Genomic DNA, 17,089 nt, shown 5'->3' with positions numbered 1-17,089 from the left:
CTCATGGCACAACCACAGACGTGCCAAAATCTGGGATACGGGGCTGAGTCCACCGCACAGAGCAGCCCAAAACCATCGAGATGCTCAGAGCCGCCATCCGCCATCTTCCCGCCGCCTCACACGGGGTGGGCGGGGCCTGGCGGGGCGGTGGGCGGGGCCTCCAGCCACGCGCCTCTCCCATTGGCTGCGAGAAGGCGGCCGCGGCGCGGATTGGCTGCGCGCGTCGGCGTGAGGGGGCGGCGGGGCAGCGGGGCCGCCGTCGCGCTGGAGGCGATGGTGCTGGACCCGGGGGCGGCGGGCGGGCAGGGCCGCGCGGGGCTGGACGCGCTGCCGGACCGCGATGGCTCCCGGCTGTGCTCGTGTCCTTCTCCACCGCCTCGCCCGGCGGCGTCCGGTTCACCCCGTTGCCCGCGGGGGAGCCGGCGTTTGTCGGAAACCGGCGCCGGGATGCGGCGGAGCGGCGGTCGCGGGAGGATGCGGGCCGCCGCGTCGCTGCCTCACATCGCGCGGGCGCGGGGTGAGGAGGGCGGCGGGGCCGGGAGGCGCAGCCCGTGTCTGCTCGTAGCGCTGCGGCCGCGCAACGTGGAGACCGAACGGGAGCGGTTCTTCAGGGAGCGCTTCGCCTACGATCCGCAGTTCGAATACGCCGAGCCCGTGCCCGAGGCGGTGCTGGAGAAATACCGCGACGCCTCCGATCGCTTCGTGGCGCAGGTGAGGGCGGCCGGAGGAAGACGGCAGGATGCTCGGGGCGCCGAGCGGCTCCGCTGTGCGGTGTCGGCAGCCGGCTGGGCCCGAAGGAGTCCCGACTTGTGTCAGCAGCGGTGCAGCCTGCGGGAGCGGAGGGGATCGGCCCTCTGTACGGCACTGACGGGCCCGCATCTCAGTGAGGGACAGACCAGGAATGGGACAAACTCTGGAGCGTGTCCTGAATAGGGAGCGGAGCTAAAGGGAGCTAAAGTGTGAGGGGTCTGAGCGCAGTCCTATGGGAGCGGCTGAGGGAATGGGGTGGGTCAGTGTGGAGCTGCAGCCCTGACAGGAGGGTGTGGGGAGGGGTTCAGCCTCTGCTCCTGGGTGACAGCGATAGTGAGAGTGATGGCATCACTCTGCACCAACGGAGGTTCAGGTCAGGTGCTGGGGAAACCTTTTTCTCCCAACAGGCAGTGAGGCTTTGGAACAGGCTGCCCAGGGAGAGGTTCAGGAAGCATGTTAATGTGGCAGTGAGGGACATGGCTAGATTGGGTCATCTTAGAGGTCTTTGCCAACCTAAAGGGGCCTACAGGAAGGCGGGGGAAGGGCTCATTGTTATGGAGTGTAGTGATATTGCAAGGGGTTACAGCTGTGAAGTAAAAGGGGAGAGATTTAGATTAGATGTTAGGAAGAACTTCTTTACTTGGGCCTTGGCACAGGCTGCCTATAGAGGCTGTGGATGCCCTGTCCATGAAGGTGTTAGGGCCAGGCTGGATGGGGCCCTAGGAAGCCTGATGTGTGGCAATTGTCACCCCTGTGGTAGGAGTTGGGACTGAGTGGGCTGTAATGTCTCTTCTCATCCAACTGGTCCATGATAAAGTTTGATCCATGATTCATTATCTTGGCTCTGAGATCAGCAGCCACCACTAAGGCCGGCCAGGCTGAAGCTGCAGCACGTGCCATGCAGAGAGGCACTCCTCTGGCCTGCTCCTCGTCCTGACTGCTGCTGTGTGACCTTGCTTATCATCTTCTGGGTTGTTTGTTGCTTTGTTCTGTTTTGCTTGTCTAAGCTGTCCTTTAATGACATGTTCAACATACACCTTCTGTAGCTGATAAGAGAGTGACTCCTGGGGCTGGATCGTACTCTGTGCCTCAAACTGCCTACAGACCTGCAGCCGTAGTTGGGAGCTGGCAGGGAAGCTTTGCACTGTTGCTTTAGAACTGACAGACCAAGAACTGAAACATCTGGCTGGCTTCATGCAAAGCAGCCCTCAGCCTGCATCCTGCTGGCTGAGCCTGGTTTGTTTTCTGGAAGGTGTAAAGGTTGTCCTGCGTGGCAGCACCCTTAACCCGTAACTGTCAGCAAGCACAGTGGATGGCAGCTAGGTCGTAGGCTCTTCTTACAGCAGTCTGTGTCTTTTTCATCATCACTTCAGTTGCTTTATAAGCTACCAAAATATTCCTGGCTGTTCTCTGCCACAGGTAGTAATCACAAACGAATGGCAGCAAACGGAGAGCGCTGGGTCATCAGTGCAGGAGGCAAAAAGAGTGGGCTCCTCGATGCTCTGCCTGCACACAAGAGCCACGTCACCTCTTGCTTCCTACTTCTCTAGAGGACTACAGTGTGTTACCCACATTGTTTGGTCCCTGTAAACAACTTTCCAAGCAGCTGGGCATTTCCAGCGCTGTTCCTGCTACACCTCTGCCCCAGTTAAACTGGTGCCAGCAATGCTGTTTCAGGGGAGATGCTTGGATTCCTGTAATGACCTCAGTGTGGCTTTTCTTTCACTCCTTCTTGTGTTTTAGTGTGTTTGGGTCTCTGACTAATGCAGTAAATTGAATTGCCCAGAGCTACTTCTCCACTTCTCTTCTGGTACAGCTGGCTTACAGTGTTCTCAAATGGGAATAATTGAAATTGTCTCTGTGCATTTCTTGGAATGAAATTAACTGTTCATAAACAATGTGAGTGTTCTCATCTTGTTCTTACACCCACTGCAAGAGATATTTGTGTTAAATATTTCTACCTATCTTTACAAGTTCTCTGTCTCTGTAATGTATCTTGGGAGAACAGAGGTTCTTCTGCCTTCTCAGTGAAGCACAGCATGTAGCAGTCAGGAGTGAGAGCTGTGGACAGGTATTTCATCTGGAGGTGAGTGCTCAGGTGAAGGGGAGATGGGCAGGAACCCGGCAGCAGTGGTGGCAGTGGTCCTCTGCTGGCACCCTGCTCTCAGCACCTTGTACTGATTTAACATCTTGGTGCAAGAGCAGACCAACCAGTTCCTTATTTTTTGTGTTTTGAGATTGATGCCCCCTTCAGTTCTGCTGAATCAGCTGTTCTGTGTTGTGGAGTATTTGGGGGTTTCTTTTCTGGTGGTTTGTTGTTGTTTTCTTATTGTTGTTGTGGGTGGTTTGATTTTGGATTCTTGGTTTGTTATTTTAATTGGGAACTGTTTTTATTTGTTGTTTGGGGGATTTTGATGTTTTTTTGGAGGGCTCTCTGTTTTTCTTTGCTTTTGGTTTTGTTTTTAGAGGTATTTGGAGTTTTGTTGGTTTGTTTCGTTTCCTTTTCCTATAGAAACAGAAAAAATCAGAAGGCTCCTTCCAGCCCCTCTATAGCTTATGCTATTAGAGATCAAGAAGACTGTTGGCAGCCCAGTTCCTTGCGCACAGCATCAACACAGGGCTTGGAGCACAGCTCGAGTGTTTGTTGTCCCTTGACACGTGGCCTGTGGGGCTGAGCTGGTGACAGGCTCCTGCTCCCAGCCAGGCCACTGACCGGGCAGGAAGGGCTGATGTGAGCTCAGCAGCTTCTCATAGAGCAAATGTGCTATCTTAGGAATGTTGCTGTCTGTGACTTGTCTGAAAGTTGCTGTAGTACATTCCCCTTCTGTCAGCTCTGTGCACCATCTGCACTCAGTTCCTCTTTGCCTGCTGCTTGCCGTCTTAGGGAATGGGGGACAAAGTTTCACAGTGGGTAAACAAAGGTGATCCTTTCCTTCTGCAAGCCAGCAGGAGGGGCCTTGGTGGCTCTCCCACGTTCAGTTCAGTGCCTGTCTGGTGGCTGCTGCTGGACTGAGCTGCTGTAAGGGCACATGCTAAGGTGATCCTGGTCATTAGGAAGCAAAAGGAGAGCAAACCTCCCCAAGGGGAGAGCAGGTGTCAGATGTTAGAAGCAAGTAAGCTTCAGTAGGGAGGAAGAAGGAATGTAACTTCTGCAGGGCTCAAACTGGTAGCTTCAGCAGTTAGGAAGGTTTTACTGTGGTAGGAGAAAGGGCAATCTGCTCCTGGGCTCAGAGGGCTTCTTTGCAGCTTCCACTGCTTCCTGACAGGTTTGCGTGTGGAGGGGGCCTCGGATAACACAGACCTGAGGTCTGATCCACAAAATCAGCTCCCACACTCAGTGTGAACTTGGCCTCTTGTTTGTGCGTGGCGTGAGGTTCAGTGCAAGTTGGTGGTGTGGAACTAACGCAGTAAAGAGGCGAGTTCTGACACTTGGAGTAAGAGTTTTAGCAAGTACGCTGCCAAAGAGCATGAGTGCCAGCCAGTGTGTTGTTAACTGTGTAACTATGTGCTTCTAGTTCCCTGCTGAAGCCATGTATTGTGGCGCATAGCCTGGCTTGTTTGTGCAGTCAGCCCAGGTGTGCTGAACTCTGGCACCACAATCTTTTCCAGACTGTGAAATACCTGTGTTCAGCATATGTCGTCCCTCTTGCAGTAGGCAGGGGTCCCCTCAGGGACTGAACTTGCTGAAACAACATCAGGTGGATGACAAAGAGGACGACAGAGCTCAGGAGGAACAGTAAAATGCACACAGCTCGGCAGTGGCATTTTGTCCTGCAGCAGCAGGTGAGTAGGCATCTTGCAGGCAGGTTTACAGATGCAGTAAAGCTGCTGAAAGACTCCAGAACAACTGCAAAGGAGTGGTTGTAGTCATCCAAATTGGAATATGTATTAATAAACAGACTAGAGAGGGTCATTGCTAGCAAATGACTTCGGTGCATACACACTTTAGGGAAAGAAAATGCTAATAAGTGCTCGTATAGAGGGTAACGTTAATAAAACAGCACGTGCTGCTGTTTTTCACGTGCTGTTATTGCAGCACCATGGTTGTGCTGAGAGCCTGGAAGAAGCAGCAGAAGAAGCAGTGCTGCCTGAGGAAATACTCTCTGTGGGAGCTTTACTGCAGGGCATGCCCGTGTGCTGAGAGGGAGCACATTTGCACTCCTGACTTTTTCATGTCCTGACTGTGTTGAAATCGTTGTTTCTACAGAGATTCTCCAAAGCAGATGTGGTGGCCAGTGAAGAACAAACATTTTGAGCCGCACGGTGGTTTTAACGACTTCCTCACCTCTTTTTAACATTCTGTGCAGCTGATTCATACTAACTCTGTTGTCCTGAGCTATCAGAGCACAACAAAGATCTCTTCTGTAGCTCCAGAATGACCAGTCGTGAACCCGTTCAGTTTCCATACTTGCTACTTTCGTGCCAGGCCAGAAGATGTCCTGTGCCAGGAGCTGTGCTGTATCAACTGCCTTCTGGGCTGTGAGTTCCTGAAACCAATCCAGTGTTGCAATAAGAAAACTAATAAGCAAGTTGATAAGATTTGCAAACACTTGAGTTTGAAAGAAGAAGTGAAAGCAGGAAAGATGAAAACAATCACGGCTTTAGCATCTACAGGGAGCGTGCTACGTACAGTGAGGCTGTTTCACTTCTGGTTTGCCCAGTTCTGCTAATGAACACTCGTGAGCATTAGTGGGACAATAGAATGAAGACAGTGTGTGCCATGCTGACTGTGTTATGTATTGATCTATCTGGTACTCAGCTGTCAACAAGACATTCCATTTCTCTCCCACAGAAACGTCTCACCTCCCAGGCACTTGACACTAAGTAGTTTTTTGAACCCTTTCTCAGGGATTTCCTCAGCTGGGCTCTGTTACACCTGGGGGTTTTGGTTCTGTAGAAGATGGCACTTGAGAGTGGAATCACAGAATCACAGAAACACAAGGTTGGAAACGACCTGCAAGATCATCTAGTCCAACCACCCTCCCATTCCTATCAGTGGTTTCAGTTGGTATTCTGACTGACACTTCATTTCTATGTGTGTGACAGGCCATTAGGATCATTCATGCTGTCCTGGAGAAGTATGGGACCTATGAGAGCTTCGAAGTTGCCACTGGTGGGAGACTGCTGAGCAAGTGCCAGATCTGGTCTGTTATCCGAAAGTACATGCAGAAGGAAGGCTGCGCAGGGGAGGTAATCATTGTCCTTGGTTGTTTCTTTTTTAATGGTTCATGAAATAAACGTGCAGAATGTTTTTCTGCTTTGCTCTTGTTCAGCAAAGCATCAGTGCTGATAACAGAGTTGAATTAAGAAGTGTTTTGGACACAGAGAAGAAACACACTTGCTGGGGGAAAGAAGCTCGAGAGATTCACGTCTCAGGGCAGGAGTTAAAGCAGTAGCTGAGACTTGAGTTTGTAGTTGAGGATTCTGTAAACAAACTTGGTGGCAGTTTTGTTTGCAGAAGTATTTCACAAAGGAATTCAGCAATCCTCTGCATTGCTGTGTTGCTTTTACAGACACTGAGCTCGTTCTGAGCAGCTTCTTCAGGCCATTTGTGGCTCCCAGAAGAGGCCAGCGCAGTGTAAGAGCCTGGATATGGGTTGGGCAAACGTGGTACAGCTATAGGATTTCTTTCTGACCTGACCGTTGCCTGATGCACTCTCAAAGCCAGTGTGTTTTGTGCAGCTTTTGGAAAGCTGAGAGCAGGAGCAGCACCTCTTTGCACAGAGCCACATGCAAAGAGTGGAGCACAGAGAGGGCTGCACCAGCAGCTGCCCTGCGTGTTCATGAAGCTGGCTTGTACAGAACAGCAGGGCTTGGAGCAGAAAAGGACGAAGGGAAGAAGGTCTGCCTTTCTCTGTAGCCTGCAGTAAATTACTCTGCTTTTCTCCTCTGAACTGTGGCTTCCTTCTATCTCTGCCACGGCTCCTGGCTTGCAGTCCTGAAGTTAGGAGGCTGGTGCCCCACCGATTTGCCTGCATTTCTCATTCCAGAAATATCTCCCTTCTAAGCTAAGGGAGCTGAGCTTAAGGAGAAGAGCTACTGCTTGTCTACGTAGACAGGCATGCAGGGCTGAGGCTATTTTGCTGTGTCCATGAGGTATCAATTACCATTGGGATGAATGACCTATTTCTGCTAGCAGTGGTATGGCAGAAATCTGCGGCAGCTGGGTTCATTCGTGTGTTCAGAGGCAGAGTTGGGGGAGAGATTTCCGGCTTTTCTTTGGCACATGCTGGGTTATGGTGCTTTCAAACTCTACTCCGAGGTTTTAAGAGTAGAAAATACCTTGTTAAGATGTTACTAGTGGTAAATCAGCTGTGTGGGATGGAGGGTGGAAAGCTTGTAGCATCTCTTACCACTTGTTGCTGCACGTCCTGAGCTGCTTTCTGGAGGTGCCTGTTGAGTGCAAGCCTGGGTCTGGTGAAGCAGGAGGGATTTTCAGCTGGCTTCCTGAATTTAGCCAAATAACCCTCCTTTCCAAACAGCTCAGAACTCCTGCTGCTCTGTAACAGAGGAATTGCAAGGAACTGAGCCAAAGATCTGGAAGATTTAAACAAGCAGTATAAATGCATTCCTTCCTTTCTTGTTGTTTACCTCTGGGTTCCTGTCAGGAGCACTGTGCCTTTCTCTCTCATCTCAAAGTCACGGTGAAAAAGTGGAAACAAAACATATCTGTGGTCTCTGCCTGCTGCACTGTACTGCTGATGCCACTGTCACAGCTGCTTGGTTGGAAAGCTGCTCTCCTGCTGCACAGCAGAGCTCACTGGAATTATAAAGCAGGGTGAGGAGTCTGAGGATTTATCTGTGTTACAAGAGCGATTCCTGGCAGCTGGATGTTCACAGGGAAGAGGGATGCCCCGTGGCTTTGTATAAGGAGCTTTCTCCTATTCCTGCCTACAGTGTATCTGCCAAACACTTCCACAGCCCCAGATCCAAGTGGTGAGAAGTATTTCTGGACCAATTGTGTTCTATCTCTTAATTTGATTAATTGATTGAATTCAGCTGTTGTATTCTTCTTCGTTAATCTCAAACATATTGAGCTCTACCTGGGCAGAAAGATTTATTTTCTTAGCTGTTAGTCCAGCCCTGTATAATTTTTCCTTTGTTCAGGGGCTCTAAGGGTTCAATTATTATGTTTGTACATTGGAATGCAAGGTACGTGGCTTGTGTTTTTTCTGAAACTTTTGATAAGTGCTTTTAAAACCATTCAAGCATCAGTTTATGAATAACCAGCCACTACAGGCTGCATTGAGTTTCTCTGGGGAAGGAAAAAGGGAAATGTTTCACCTGTGCTTTGTATAGCAAACACTGTCAAACTTTGCTTCTGGTACTGGACAAAAACTTGCTGCCATTTCTGCGCCCTGATGAGGAACAGAGCAGCTTCTCCTCCTTGCTGCCTGTGTATCTGTTTGCTGTCTTCTCTCTGCTGTACCCTATCTGTCCTTCACTGCTGTTTGCTTTTCTGTTGCTGCTTTTGTGTTGCTCACTAATTATGATGGATTTCTTACAAAAAGAAACTCCATCTCATGGGGCCCCACAGGTTTCCGAGCTGCCAGGCGCTGCGTTGCTGCAAGCACCCTTTGGTTCTCCCATCACCTTTGCTGCAGTGTTGCTTTGACAGGGTGCAGGAGGCACCGTGACCCAGAGGGGTCAGCATGGATTTTCCTGACACAGTTCTCAGCCCTGCAGTAGTTTCTCCATCAGACCTGGAAGAGCACACTGCCACCACACTGCTGCAACTCCAGGCAGCTCCCACGCCTCTTTGACCTATGATACAGGCTTCTAGGCACTGGGAGCAGCCCAGAAACCTCATGGTGTTGCTTATTTGTGGGCTGGGGTTGCAGTGTGGGCTGTTGGTCTGCAGCTGAGGAAAACGTAGTCAAAAGCTTGTCCCTGATGTGGTCAAAATGTTTGCAAGGGGCTGCAGGTGTACGAGCATGGCTGCTGCTTTCCCTGCCTGGCTGGGCTGCGAGGTGACTGCAGACCTTCAGCTACAACCCCCGCAGCAACCAGAAACACAAAATCAGAACTTGTGCTGCTTCTTTCCAGCTAATCAGCAAGTAAACAGCACCTTAGGGAATACAAAAACCAGAGTTGCCTGGCCCAAGTGAAGTCCCAGGACAAATACTTGTGCAGCATCTAAATGAGTCTTTCCAAAACTCGCCAAGAAGATGGTTATTTGGGAACATGGTAGGAAAGGAAAGTCACTTCAGTGCATCAGCGATCTGAACTGCCTGCAAATGGGCAGGGCTGGTGGCACTGGCTGCCAAGGAGATGTCAGTGCAGAGTGCTCCTTTTGTGCCCCCATCCCTGGCACTTGTGGTGTGGAGGGATGGTCTGAGCTGTGATGAAGGCAGGATGCCAGTTTCCAGCACCCCAGGGAGCGTGTTTATGGGTAAGTATTTGCACTGCAGTGAACTTTGCATATTCAAGAGTTTCTTTGTTGTAGTCCAAGCTGCAGGTTCTGAGGCTTTTCTGGTTTTGTTCTGGCTCAGGGCTGAGGTGATGCTGCTGGAGCTCAGATGCCTGCTTTCCATTATTCATGGATTTCCCAGCTGCTCAGTTTGCACTAAAGAAACCTCTGACCGTTGGTAAGTACTGTGTAGTAATCCAGGCATTGTGAAATGTTCTTAAATAATGCTGGCTAGTGTGTCCTCAGGTTCTGGCAGCGGTGCTGGCCCGGCCCATCCCACCACAGCCTGCCAGTACAGAGCAGATGCACACACTGCTGTCAGTGCTGCTGGGAGGCTTTGACCCCATCAGCATGCTCTGCTTCTTCCTGCAGTTCTTAGGGAGCTCTTTCCTCTGTCATTACACCCACAAACTGGACAGACTGCTTAATGGACCACAAGGATGTGCTGCAGTTTGTGTTTAAAATTTGGGCACTCTGTGAAACAATGGTGATGGGAATTGCACTGACCTTGCAAGGATCTGTGCTTTCCAGTGGAAGCATCAGGTTTCAGTGCCAGCTGCTGAATCCAGAAACGTGCTGTGGGCAGTGCAACGCGAGCAGTCAAGCTGCAGTCTTCCCTGGAGGTATGCAGAATTGCACCCAGAGGGTTGGCTTTGCATGGAGCAGCTCTTGGAGCTTCTGTCTGATGAGACAAAACAACATCATCACTGCACTGCCAAACAAACACATTTCCTGCCCAACCTGCTCAGAAGACCTTCACCCTTTTCCCCTCAATGTCACATGGCCTTCTGCCTCTGCAGTGCAGTGCCTTCTATTCAGGAGAAGGTGTTCAAGAGAATCCATTCATATGTCTAACAGATTTGAGCCACTGTAAACCTCCCACAACAGGTTGCACAGTTCACTGATGCTTCTTTGTCCTGAATCTGCTTCCTAATCACTTCACTTGATGTCGTCTAGCTCTTGTACAGAAACAGAAATAGATTCCATTTCATGTAGTTGGGTTCAGTGTTGTCTTTACCTTTTCTTTACCACAAGAGAGGAAAAAAAAATAAGTGCCTTCTGTGCCTGAGGGTTACTTTGTGTCTACACATGAAGGATTGCCCCAAGACCCCTTATACAGTGATCTGATAGGGTTGCCAAGCCCAGTGATGGTTGACTTGTGCTACAGTATAAATCCAGAGAAAGTGATTCAGCTCTCAACCTTTTAAACAGAGTGCTCTGTCACAGGTGTTTACAGTTTATTAAAGCTGAGGCATCTCTCTCTGTGGGTCTCTTGATGAGGAGCTTTGTGCAAAAAGGGACCTCCCTGACCAAGATGGACCCTGGCAGCACACCCAGATGGCTGCAGGGGTAAGGCCTTGTTAGGCATCCCTGGGGCTGCCACCCCCATCCAGCAAAATCCTGCTTGAGCAGGGTGTACAAAGATGTAAAAATCAATTGGCTTACAGAGTTTTAGGCTAAGTAAGATTGTCACAACAGAAAGGTAATAAGTGGAAAAGGCTTACCAATGCTGTAGGCTCACAATATTCTCCACAAGGAATAACCTCTAGGAAAGGATCCTTCCTCAGTGGCAGTCAGCATTTAAATGGGATCTAGGAGAGGTGCAGCCAGGCTCCATCCCTTCCTGCAGCACAGGTGAATTGCCTTCAGCTGTGTTCCCATGGCTGACCCATTGCTTGCCTCAGGTGGTCAATCAGAGGTTCAGGCCATGATTCAGCAGCTCCTATACAGCAAGGAATATTCACTTCCTTCACCCCTGAGCAGAACCCTGGTGTTTGGAATGCCTTCTTTCCACTGTTAGAGTGCATCAGAATGAATGTAGGTTTAGAAACCAGGGCTGTATGAAGAAGCAATTTAATCTGCAGCTGGTCTGAGGGATGCTTTTTGCCTTTGGGTGAAATACAAGAGGAGAAAATCCATAGGCCCTGTGTCACTCCTGTGGTCAGCAGTGGGAGAAAAATGTCTGAACTTCCAGCAAATCCATCCCTATCAAATAAGGAGCAACCTGTGCTGCAGATGAAAGAGTTGCCATCTTCAGTAAGGCATTCCTCTTACAGCAAAGGAAGAAGCCACATGCAGATCAGGCTATCGTAAGGCTGGCTAGTTTTCTTTGGTGGTGGGGATCAAGGTACAGACAGGAGGGGAGAGCTGGATGTCATGAGAACAGCAGAGTTGGTCTGCATGGAGCACTGACCTCAGGAATTCGATTCTTGCAGTTAAACTCTTGGGTTTATGCAATCTCTCTCTCACTTGTGTGGGTGCTCTTACAGTGTTGTTTTCAGTCAGCTTTTCAGATACTGAAACTTGAGCTGTTCAGGGGATGCCAAGTGAGCAACACCCTCCCAAAAGCTGCCAGCTGGGATAACCCCAAAGAAGCAGTTCCCAGTGGAACAGACATTAGAGGGGACATAGAAAACCACTGAATACAAGTCATCATCCTTGAGGAGTTTGCCACAGCATGGACAATTGGGCAGTGTATTTTTCTGACTATTTACTTTTTAAACAGGCTGATGGAAAGCAGGTATAAGTGAGAACATTTATGCTAGGGAAGAGGTTATCTTTTCTGCAGCTACCCGGCATCTCGTATCCTAAATCCCAACCTCCTCGTGGTTTGTTTTTCTTTTTTCCTGTAGGGACAACTAAGAGTGACAAGGCAGCAAGATGTCCCAGCCAGCCAAGCGCTGTGTGTTGGATGGTGTCCTTGAAATTGAGCCCCACAAGCTGACACAGCACATCAAATCCTGTGTTCCCTGGAACGGCTGCAGGTCAGACAGCAAAGGACTGTCACAGGAGTTCAGGCATTAGTTCTGTGCTGAAGAACACAGCAGTGGCTTTGGAGGAGCAGGAGGAGTACTGTGACAATGAAATGCATTTTTGTCTTTAAGTTCTCTCTTGTCTTCCCTTTCCCTCTCAGCTTCCAGGATTTCAGCCTCAGGTGTTTTCATTTGGGGTTGCAATGCTTGTTGTTGTGTTCGTGTCACACCAAGTTGATATAATGGATAGGAATGAGTTAAAATAATACCATAGTTTGGCTCCTATGTGCCTCCTCCTTTCTGCTTATATGAAACTGTCTCCAGTTTTCAGCCACCTCTCCTAAAATCTGCAGGACTCAGCTCACTGGGCTGCCGGGTTTGGACTTGTGCCTTAGGCTGAGGTTGGAGCAGTGACCTCTGAGTGCTGGCTGGATGTGGGGAGGGGCAGTGGGAGGACGAGTTTTAATTATTTGGAATTGCTTTCTGGAACAGAGGTAAAGTTGAAGGGATGTGCACATTAAAGTGGCAAGTCTTTCCTCTGTGTCTTTCATGTATGTGATCCAGTTAAACCATTGCCGTGTAAGTCTTTTTATGCTGTTAATTTGCCCAGTAGTCGGTGTTGCTCTGTTACGTTGCACTCCTGGCTTTAATGAACAGCATTGTACAATAATAAATCTGGGTTTAAAACAAACTGATTTAGTCTCCTCTCTTTTTTAGAAAGAAAAAGAGACAAAAGCTATAATGCAGCAGTAAATCAGTGCTTCGGTTTGGGCTGTGCTAGCAATTTTGCAGTGAAACCTGAGAAGCTTGAAGGTGATGCTCAGGATTACAATGTTGTCAGGTTTCTGCTTTTCAACCTGGACAGTTTCAGCTCTGAAACAGATGGTTTTTAGAGTTCACCCATACGTGGCAGAGGGATTTTTGAGGTGTGTGCCAATGCAAACACCTCCTGTGACCTTGGCTATATGGAGTTTGGTTCTTCATATCACAGGAGAGGCACAAGATCCACCTCCAGGGTGGGTCAGAGAGCAATCATGCTGATGTGAGCTATTTCTTTCTGTGTAAAGGTGTTCACCAGTTGTGCTGTTAATCACAGCTGACAAATGTCCAGGTGGGAAGCATGGCTATATGTGTGTGGCTGGCAGCTCTTGGCTGCAAGTGTGTTGGATGGATCTGTTCTTGTTGCACTTTTCTTGAAGCGCTAAAAGCAATAATAAAAAGGAGATGAAGATGTGAGAATGGAGCTAGGTTCCCTTGTGAGAGATTTTTGGCAGCTGCTCTATAAGTAGGACATACTACAAAGCAGATGAAGCCTATGAGAAACATTCCCACTGCGGTGCTCAAGGGATGGATGAGAAGGCTCTGCTGGAGCAAAGTGATTGTTGCTCTTTGTGCTTCATTTCCTAGAGTGTTGCTCTGGAAGACTTGAGCTACGGAAGTAGGAACATGTGGTGGCACACTGATGCTGCTTGTGCAAATCTGCTGTGCTCTGCCCTCAGCTGTGTGCACAGCACCTTCCCAGGTTTGGGTTTTAGGGAGGTTATCCATCTGTCTTGGTCCTGCAGCACACTGGGAGCCGTCTGCAGCTGGACAGAAGGTGGGGATGGAAGGATGGGATGCGCAGGGCAGCCAGCCAGCTTCCCCACAGCCTGCTCAGATTTTGTGGTTGTGATTAGCTGAAAGGAGCTACTTCGTGTTGGGCTCCAGGCCCATCCTGCTACATCTCGGGGGGCAGTGCCCACCCAACCCTGCTCAGCCATGTGACCATCACGTGTGTCCCCTCTCTGCAAGCACACCAGTGGATGTGGTTTGGCTTTCCCAGGGTGCAGGAATATTACCAAACGTGTTAGGGCAAGCATTTCACAGAATCTCTGAAAACAGGATGCTTGAGGTATCTTGGAAGCCATTGGGTCCAACCCTCTACTCAAGCACCCACCTAGAGCAGGCAGTCATCCATTTCCTCATCAGTTCAAGGAAGCCTCCTGGTATCTCTAGTTTTGATGTATATCCTCTCTGGATTGGAATAGTTGTAGTGCGTTTCCTTTAGAGGTTTTGAAGAGTTGCCCAAAGTACCATCCGCTGTTTCTGAGCCAGTGAAAGATTGCTAACATGGCTGCTTGCCTCCTCTCTCCTCTGCAGGTAGTGGTGCAGCTCACCGATGATCTCCTGTCGCAGGCTGTGATGATGGTGGAGGACAGCCGGCCAACACTGGCCATCAACCTGTCTGGAGCCCGGCAGTTCTGGCTGGAGGGCATGCTGCGCCATGAGATAGGTCAGTGGGGCACTGGGGGGACCGTGGGCACAGCAGGGAGGATGTTGAGCATCCTCAGTGTCGTCATGGGGATGTGGGGATAGCAGGCAGGATGGACGCAGTAGGGTTGAGATTCTTGAGGCTCTCCAAGTTGTCCCCAGCTGACAACGCTTGCTGTTATCTCCTCAGGCACACACTACATCCGAGGGGTGAACAACACCCGCCAGCCCTGGCACAGCTCGGAGGGCCGCAAGCAGTACAGCCTGAAGCCTGCCAACCCCACAGAGGAAGGTTTGGCCAGCCTGCACAGTGTCCTCTTCCGCAAGCAGCCCTTCCTCTGGCGTGCAGCCTTGCTCTACTACACCATTGAGAGGGCCAGCCGCCTCTCCTTCTCCGCGCTCTTCCAGGACCTGGAGCAATACGTCCAGGATGCTGGCATCCGGTGGGAGTACTGCGTGCGGGCCAAGCGGGGCCAGACTGACACCTCACAGCCAGGTACAAAGCCTTCCATGTTCTGGGGGGATTTTTGTATTTCTGTGGATGCATTCTGGTGCTGGGTGGCTTTGCCATCACCAGCCAGAGAATCCTTCCACGCTGCCCTCTCATCGTCCCTCATCCCCAGCTCTGTTTTCATACAGATTTACGCTTTCCTTTGTGGTATATTTTTCAATACCCAGCTGCCCCATCACCTCTCTGGCTGCTGTCCATCAGGTAGGGATGGATGAGGCATCCTGGGGAGCCCCGTGGCGTCCTCCCACTCTGATGGATCTTAGCCCTTCCTTGCACAGCCTCTCAAGGAGCCAAAGGAGGAAAAAGATAAGCATTTTGAGGATGCTTTTAGATTCTAGCAGTTAAAAAAAAAGCGATCACACAGCATGTGTAAAATGGTGAGACTCCAATGCCTGTCCCTTTTTCCTAAGGGCTGGGGAATGGAGCCTTGCTGCTCTCTGCTGCCCAGGCTTCTCCCTGGCGGGGGACCCCAGTGCTGGCTCTGCTCATCCTCTGAGTCTTTTCCTTCCTGCCAGCCCCAACACATTTGGGAAGATAGGGTTTATCCTGGAGTCATCTCCTGGTGTTTCCCAGGCCCTCTCTCTTTTCCAGGCTGCTTCAGTAAGGACCAGGTGTACCTGGATGGGATTCTCCGCATCCTGCGACATCGGCAGACAATCGACTTCCCATTGCTGGCTGCTCTTGGAAAGGTAGGAGCCTGGAGTCACAGTTCAAGCTCCACACTGGCAAGGGGCTTTCTGGTTTTAGGCAGCCAGATGTGCTGTCCTGGTGAGAGCAAATAGGATTTTTCCTAGGGCACCAAGACACTGTATCAGACACTGTCTCACCTTCTATCCAGACAGCAACATCAAGCAGCAGCGTACAGGCAGCCCATGTGCAGGCAGCTCTGCATGCAGCACCAACAGGAACACAGCATTATCATGAGCCCTTTCTGCTTTGCCTTCCTTCTGCCCAGAAATGGTCAGGTTTTATGGTCAGCCTGCACTACGAATGCAGCCTTGGCTCCAGCTCTGTGAGGCCATCTCACTTCCTTCCACATCTCTCCTCACCAGCCCCTGTATGTAGGGGCACAGCTCTTCGTGTTTGGTCTTTGGCTCCTCTTTTGCTGTACCCATCCTGCCCTGACCCAAAGCTCAGGTGCAGGCATCACCAGCTTCTCCTGTCTATGTATTTTCCCAAAGCTGAGACCTGGCTTAGCCAAATACTTGCCCTGCAGGCATTTTTGCCTCTGCAGATGTTTTTTTTCCTCCCATGTCTTTCTTTCAAAACTTACCTCAAGCCTTCATTTCCATCCCTTGGCAGTCCATGGTCCCATTTGGGCAGTGTGAGTGTAGAAAACCCAGCCAGGCAGGCAAAGAGGGTCACAGGGGAATAGAACCCTTTCATTTGCACATGCTGATCCATCCCTTTGCTTCCCACCAGGTCTCCTACGAAGATGTGAACCGCCTGAAGAAATTTGGCGTCCTGGAGAAGGCTCGCATCCCCCATTTCATGCAGGACCTGGAGCGGTACATGAAGCAGCTCGACCACATTGTCACCACCAACCAGCTGGATGAGCAGGAGCTGGAAGAGCTGCTGCCTGAGTGAGCAGCACTGTGCACCCCACGGCCGCCCCGCGTGCCTCAGTGCATCCTGCCAGCATCTGGCTGACGCTGGCTCTATTTATTCAGTATTTATTGGGGCTGTCAGGCCAGTTTCTGCCTGAAGAAGATGGCACAGCTCGGGCTTCTGCCCAGGAGGCTGATGTGCATGTACTGCTGTGCAGGGTAGCACAGCTGAGATGGTCGGTGTGGTTGTTGTTGATTTCCCCCCTGCCTAGGTCCGTGCATTTTGGGGAACGCTGTGCTACTCCGCGTGGTTTTGGGGAAACGAGGGGTTAGAGGGAGCAAGGGCAGAGCCTAGGAGCTGCACCAGTCCAGGGTCCTCAAGGTTCCCAGTGGTGCTCTCCTCATGTCCTCCCTGACGGGCAGGAAGGACTTCAGTCCCCCCAGATAACGACCTCTGCTCTCCCTGCTTCTAGATACCTGCCCCGTCATTGCAGACCGTGCAGACCTACAAGTAAGCATGACTGCACCCCAAATACGTGCTCTGCCAGGCATCAAGGCACAAAGGACTCGGGGTAGGGATCTGGCTTGATGTTACGAAAAAAGGTGTAATAAAACCCATGTAATGGAAACTTTGTGTGGACCAAACCTTACGGACAGCATCAAGTGCAAAAGCCAGGCTGGTGCCACTGGCACTAACCACAGAGCTCACTCACGTGGGCAAAGCTGCATGGTGCTGAGCTGGTGCGTCAGGGGCAGGAAGGGGTCACCAGTGTGCAAAACCACCTAATGAGCAGGAACAGCAAGAATAAATCAAAGTAGGCAACAGCAGATGTTGCCTTGAGCTGTGTGTGGTTTCTAACGTGGAATC

At 50.5% G+C, this 17,089-nt stretch overlaps 1 protein-coding gene and 1 long non-coding RNA gene across 4 annotated transcripts; one reads left to right on the top strand and one right to left on the bottom strand.

The window, feature by feature from the left end:
* Nucleotides 1-259: 259 nt before the first annotated feature.
* Nucleotides 260-16,879, top strand: MATCAP1 (microtubule associated tyrosine carboxypeptidase 1). 3 transcript variants are annotated; one of them, XM_048958260.1, is made up of 7 exons: nt 260-711; nt 5,797-5,940; nt 14,053-14,185; nt 14,354-14,659; nt 15,266-15,363; nt 16,097-16,257; nt 16,695-16,878. In XM_048958260.1, the coding sequence occupies exons 1-7, from the start codon at nt 274-276 to the stop codon at nt 16,795-16,797; spliced, it is 1,383 nt and encodes a 460-aa protein (XP_048814217.1). In that variant the 5' UTR covers nt 260-273; the 3' UTR covers nt 16,798-16,878. The 3 variants fall into 3 exon arrangements, with proteins under 3 accessions (XP_048814217.1, XP_048814218.1, XP_048814219.1); XM_048958261.1 differs by lacking the exon at nt 260-711 and adding an exon at nt 5,123-5,229; XM_048958262.1 differs by lacking the exon at nt 260-711 and adding an exon at nt 5,231-5,692 and having other exon boundaries at nt 16,695-16,879.
* LOC125699122 (uncharacterized) lies at nt 5,124-11,787 on the bottom strand. The gene is made up of 3 exons (XR_007379434.1): nt 10,666-11,787; nt 7,104-9,842; nt 5,124-5,237 (listed from the first exon to the last, which is right to left on the bottom strand). It is a non-coding gene; the product is annotated as an uncharacterized LOC125699122 (long non-coding RNA).
* Nucleotides 16,880-17,089: the final 210 nt, after the last annotated feature.

The sequence above is a fragment of the Lagopus muta genome, chromosome 12 (assembly GCF_023343835.1).
Source record: "Lagopus muta isolate bLagMut1 chromosome 12, bLagMut1 primary, whole genome shotgun sequence".
NCBI classification, from domain to species: domain Eukaryota; kingdom Metazoa; phylum Chordata; class Aves; order Galliformes; family Phasianidae; genus Lagopus; species Lagopus muta.
The sequence above is the reverse complement of the archived record's forward strand: the minus strand, read 5'-3'. Positions and strand labels throughout refer to the sequence as shown.

Coding starts and splice junctions, on each gene's coding strand:
- MATCAP1 (XM_048958260.1), top strand. CDS start 274: ATGGTGCTGGACCCGGGGGCGGCGGGCGGGCAGGGCCGCGCGGGGCTG. Junction 712..5,796: donor CCGATCGCTTCGTGGCGCAG/GTGAGGGCGGCC, acceptor TGTGTGTGACAG/GCCATTAGGATCATTCATGC. Junction 14,186..14,353: donor CATGCTGCGCCATGAGATAG/GTCAGTGGGGCA, acceptor TTATCTCCTCAG/GCACACACTACATCCGAGGG.